Raw genomic sequence first — 5,067 nt, 5'->3', positions numbered from 1 at the left:
TAACAATCGACATTCTTTGTTCCGTTGGGACTGTAGCTTTTGCTCGTTTTCGTTGCGCTTGCCTTCCCCTCTTTGGTCTTTCCATAACCTTGAACCTTCCAAGTTGGAAGGCTGTCGGTTAGCGCTACGGAGATGTGTTGAAGCTAGGTGTCAGGACGTCGAATGTCTCAGTACTCTTGTCAGTTTTGTGCTTAGTTATTGCACTTTCTGACTGTATATAGTATCCAGTTACAGTGATGGAGAGTTACTCTTAACTCGTGTCATTATGTCCTTTTCCTTTCTACATTTATTTATGGCTCAACATCCAAGTTTCATAATAGTAATAATAAATAATTTTCAAAATGTAATACTTACTAACGAAGGTACGTGTTGGGTCATAAGTATCCACGCAAACACACATCCAGTCAAAATAAGGCACTTGTCAAATTATCCGAACGTTTTCGGTCCCTTCTCATCAAGGATTTTACAGGGAATGGCTCAAGTTGGAAAGACTAAAACTTATATAGCGTAAAAATATGAGATAACAACACTCGTGACAAGGTGGAAAATTATCAAGTTCAGCACGACACAACACTCGAAGGAAATAATAATAGTGAAAAGAACATAGTGAGCAAATTAAGTTACATTGTTAACACCTCGACGAGGAGTAACACCAAACAATTGTAGTGACAACACATTTTCTTTCTGTACGCAAAGTTCAGGATCTAACTTACGGATATACAAAGCTTCTAACACAGCCAGATGCAACGCACATCTACCACGTGACAATATTGAGAACACATTATCACTGTACAACTCACGACAATTGGTACGCGCTGACAGATGTTGCTTGATTGACGAAGTGCGATTCTTAGCTCCGTTGGGTGTTGTCTCCTCCAATGTCCCGTCATCTCGCCTCTTCGCGGCATCACCACTATCCGTCTCTTTGCTTTTCCGCGGCCTTCCACGTTTTCTGACACTAGCCGTTGTGTGCGCGATGCCCAGTGTCCTTTCAGCTACGTCTCCTCCATTGCGGATTTCTATTGAGCTTCTTACTCCAACTTGTCCGGTGTCCGATATTGAGGTTCGTTTTCGCGGTCTACCACGTTTTCGAATATTGACTGTTGTTGTCACTTCCGTTGTCGTTGTACGTGCGTCCTCACCAGTCCGTATTTTTACTTGGCTAGCCGCGTAACCCTTCCCGACGCGGACAGATCCTTTGTCAATTTCCGTGGTTTACGTGTCGGTCTTTCACCATCTTTCACGCTGTTCTCTGCTGGACCCTGCTCTACACACGCGGAGGAGGACGGGCATGCAGTCACATCTTCACAGGAAGAGGAAGATCCACCGATGGACTGGACAGCACATTTTGGAGGACGACCACGGCGAGGACGACACTCACGCGCATCAAGCGGAACAAATACTAAAAAAAATAGAAATCTTGCTGATGCCCTCGTCACCATGGTCACAGACGATCAGATCACAATCATGTGCACAGCATGCAGGAAGGCAGCGCCGCGGCGCACGGACTGTCCAATGCGGAGTTGTACATGTAGTAGAATCTACGACTCGTACACTCAGGCTTGCCCTCAAAACATTGTCAGTAAAAGTGTGTGTGATGGAGAGAAATGATGATGTGAACGCCGTTGAGAAAGCTGAGCTGGAAGTGTTTCTGGTGCCTCTTTCTTCGTTGCTGGTTCGCAACCATGAAGATCTCCCCGCGGACTTTGCCAGGCTCGCTTTGCCCGCAGAATCGCGGAGCTGCTGACTGGTAAGCGAGAAAATGGTCCGTCAATTCGTTTTGCAATTTGTTTTGGAAATTCTCAGTTTACTATTCTTCAGCATGCAGGCTGTAGTGTCGGTACTCTACCGGCTAGGGCCCACTCATTCACGTTCAAATATCTGGAGATCAAAACAGGCTGATGGGCTCTTCTGTCCTTGGAAGTCTGTTTCTAGATGGCAAATTAATAGTATTGCGGAGCACGAGCATGACAGAATGTTTGCTTTTGAACTTTCGAACTTGGACGTCAGGTGGCTTCAGTTCGTCCATTCGTGCCGAGCCTTGCACACCTCTGCCCAGCAATGCAATTGCTAGTAATTGTTGAGCGCTACTCAGGACGTGACTGCAATGCACCCGACAAACAACGACAGCGCTGCGCTTGCTATTTTCTGAAACACTTGTAAACTAGCTGTTACTGACGGTCTTGACGTTTCTAGTATTAGTACACAATGCAATGCACATTTCAATCTGGATCAGTTTGATGCCACAAACTCATGTGTTCATTCTCCTCATTCGAACTGATACGAAACGAAAAAAAACTTCCACACAAAACAAAAATTACAATTATTTATGCAGCAGCAAGGTGAACAAAATTGAGCCCACAATTTAATTTGAAAGAAGCCTGTAGGCGAAGAATACACGCACAAGCCGTATGTCTGCCATCCATACATTATACAGTCAACTTTGCTAACAACTTCGTTGTTGCTGCTGCTGCTGCTGCTACTGCTGCTACTGCTGTTGATCTTGTCCTTGTTCTTGCTGCACCTGCTGCTGTTGCTGCTGCTGCCGTCATCGTTGTTGTTGTTGTTGTACTGTTATGTATGCCTTTCTGCAGGTCCTGGCAACAGATGGTGGCGTACGGTTGTCGCAGTCTTGTTGTTGTTCTTGACCCTCGCACACTCCAAGTCGTGCAGACTGTCGACCACCAGACCGGTTTTGTTCACAAGGTACCGCATTTGCGTGTGTGTGCAGGTGTGTGTGTGTGTGTGTGTGTGTGTGTGTGTGTGCGTGTGTACATGGTGTGCGTGCGTGTGTGCAGGTGTGTGTGTGTGCGCGCACGAGTATGTGTGTGTGTTTGTGTGTGTGTTTGTGTGTGTGCGCGCGGGCGCGCATATGTGTGCGGGCACGCATATGTGTGCGAGCGAGCATATGTGTGCGAGCGAGCATATGTGTGAGCGCGCGCGTGCATGTGTGTGTGTTTGTGTTGGATCCCGGGACGGATACCCTGATACCGTCAAATCCTCTTTCTGCACCTTGTCCTCATCCACTTACTGAGCCCGTAAGTGGGATCATTTCTAAGTCCACCCAGAGTTTGAGGATTTCAGGGGTATCAGCCGTTGGACGATTCAATAGCCAATTGAGTCATCTTTCCAAGATTCCTTTTGAGTCTCTTTCTCCTCTCCCGGGGAGACCCATGAGACCAATTTGGCAGTGAGCAAGTACAGTGCAGTGTGTGTGTGTGTGTGTGTGTGTGTGTGTGTGTGTGTGTGCGTGTTTGTGTTTGTGTGTGTGTGTGTGTGTGTGGTGTGTGTGTGTGTTTGTATGTGTGTGTGTGTGTGTGTGTGTGTGTGTGTGTGTGTGTGTGTGTGTACATATGTGTGCACGCGTGTGTGTGTGTTTGTGTGTGTGTGTGTGTGTGCATGTGTGTGTGTGTGCATGTGTGCGCACGCGCGCGAGCGTGTGTGTGTGTGTGTGTGCGTGCGTGCTCTCTCGCACTTTTAAAAGCATGCCTTTCCTTCTTTTTCTTTCTCCCCGCTAGCTCTATTACCGCCATGGCTGGCTATTGCCCACATCACCATTTCATTGGCTAGTGCCACGTGATTGTGAATAAATAATAATAATAATAGTGCATCTCCACTTGCCTACGGAGACCGGGTGTATGTATGTATCATAGGCTGGTTGTGAAGCGGAGAAACACGCACTTCACTATACACACATATGGTCCACGGCCTAGACTGACATCTATCATCGTGTAGTAGAGTCTGTGCTTGCCACAGCCTGTTACTGTAGTACCAAGTGGAGTCCTGTATTGACCCAGCACATTTTCATGCACCAAAATGCTGTGGATCGAATGTGCATCCCCGGATCAAGCGGCAACCTGTCGAATCAGGACAGATTCCGCTGCACCAAGGGCGTACGGTTAGGGCGGGTTTTACCGTGTGATCTTTTACCAGCGGCTGTACTGGATAAGGACCAGTCGATCGCGTTTCCCCACCGTATCATTCTGTGTGCCTCGCTGGTTTTTCTGGTTTGCTGTGCAGGTGAAATGGGCGCCCCAATCATCTGCGCACACGCTCGGCGATCCGTACTCGCTACGCCTGGCGTCGGCCGATAGCACGGGCCGCATCATCGTCTGGGATGTGAACCAGGCCGCGCAGCGCGCCGAGTTTTCCGACTCCAGCAAATCGGTGGTGGACATGGCCTGGATTGGTGTGCAGGTATGCTGTGTTGGTGTACACGTACCATAGTGTTATGTGTGGTAGCCTGTGTCGTATAGAAGCCTGATTTTCAAGATACCCTGTTGCCCATAAGCCTGCCTTTAGTGTTGGCATACACGCCAGAGCGCCCCACCATCTCGTCCCTTCGTGGTCGTCTTGTGGAGGTGGTGTACTGTCGGTAGGTCATACGACACGCACCTTGTACACACATTGCACGGTGTGCAGTCAATCCGTAGTCAATTTACCTTCGACCTGACACGAGTTCCATCCGAAAGCCTGCTAAGTTTGACCTTAGTACACTAAGGTTCTCACACCGTACAAACTTCGTTCCACTCGGTCATACAATTTTCTTCCCTTAGCTGTAAAATCAAGGTGGGGCGCTCTCGTGAGACGGGGCGCTCTGGCGGTACTTTACTGCACATAGAAATACCTGGTTCGAATAGAAGCCTGATGTGACTAGAAGGCTGGTGTGAATGGAAGCCTAGCGTTTACATCGGGTTCTGCTGGAGTAGGCCCGGCTTCAACCGTTTGCGTGCGGATGTCCTGTTTGCACACCATTCAACCCCTCCCTGATTCTCTGATGACGTGTTTACACGCACTTCGGTTTGCATCGTGTATCGTGGCGAATAGACTAGTGTACAGACTTTCGTTACTCTGTGAAAGAGCATCCAATCCCCACAAACGAAACACTGTTGGAACGTCTTGAGCTCAGCTTTCCAGGGATATGAAGTTCCGCTGCTGCTACTGCTGCTGCTGTTGCTACTGCCGTCGCTGCTGCTGGCTGTTGCTGCTGCTGCTGCTGCTGCTGCTGCATCGGGTTCTGCTGGAGTAGGCCCGGCTTCAACCGTTTGCGTGCGGATGTCCTGTTTG

General features: G+C 48.7%; 1 protein-coding gene across 1 annotated transcript in view; it reads left to right on the top strand.

Annotated features, from left to right (window-relative positions):
* Window positions 1-1,572: 1,572 nt before the first annotated feature.
* The window catches only part of LOC135824684 (WD repeat-containing protein 11-like), a 46,450-nt gene continuing 42,955 nt past the window's right edge, over window positions 1,573-5,067 (top strand). The window contains exons 1-3 of the mRNA XM_065337393.1: window positions 1,573-1,750; window positions 2,595-2,706; window positions 4,021-4,197. Coding sequence (XP_065193465.1) covers window positions 1,686-1,750; window positions 2,595-2,706; window positions 4,021-4,197 — 354 coding nt within the window. The 5' untranslated portion in view covers window positions 1,573-1,685. The remainder of the gene's footprint in view (window positions 1,751-2,594; window positions 2,707-4,020; window positions 4,198-5,067) is intronic.

The sequence above is a fragment of the Sycon ciliatum genome, chromosome 9 (genome assembly GCF_964019385.1).
Source record: "Sycon ciliatum chromosome 9, ocSycCili1.1, whole genome shotgun sequence".
NCBI lineage: Eukaryota > Metazoa > Porifera > Calcarea > Leucosolenida > Sycettidae > Sycon > Sycon ciliatum.
This window is presented reverse-complemented; position numbering and strand designations above follow the sequence as displayed.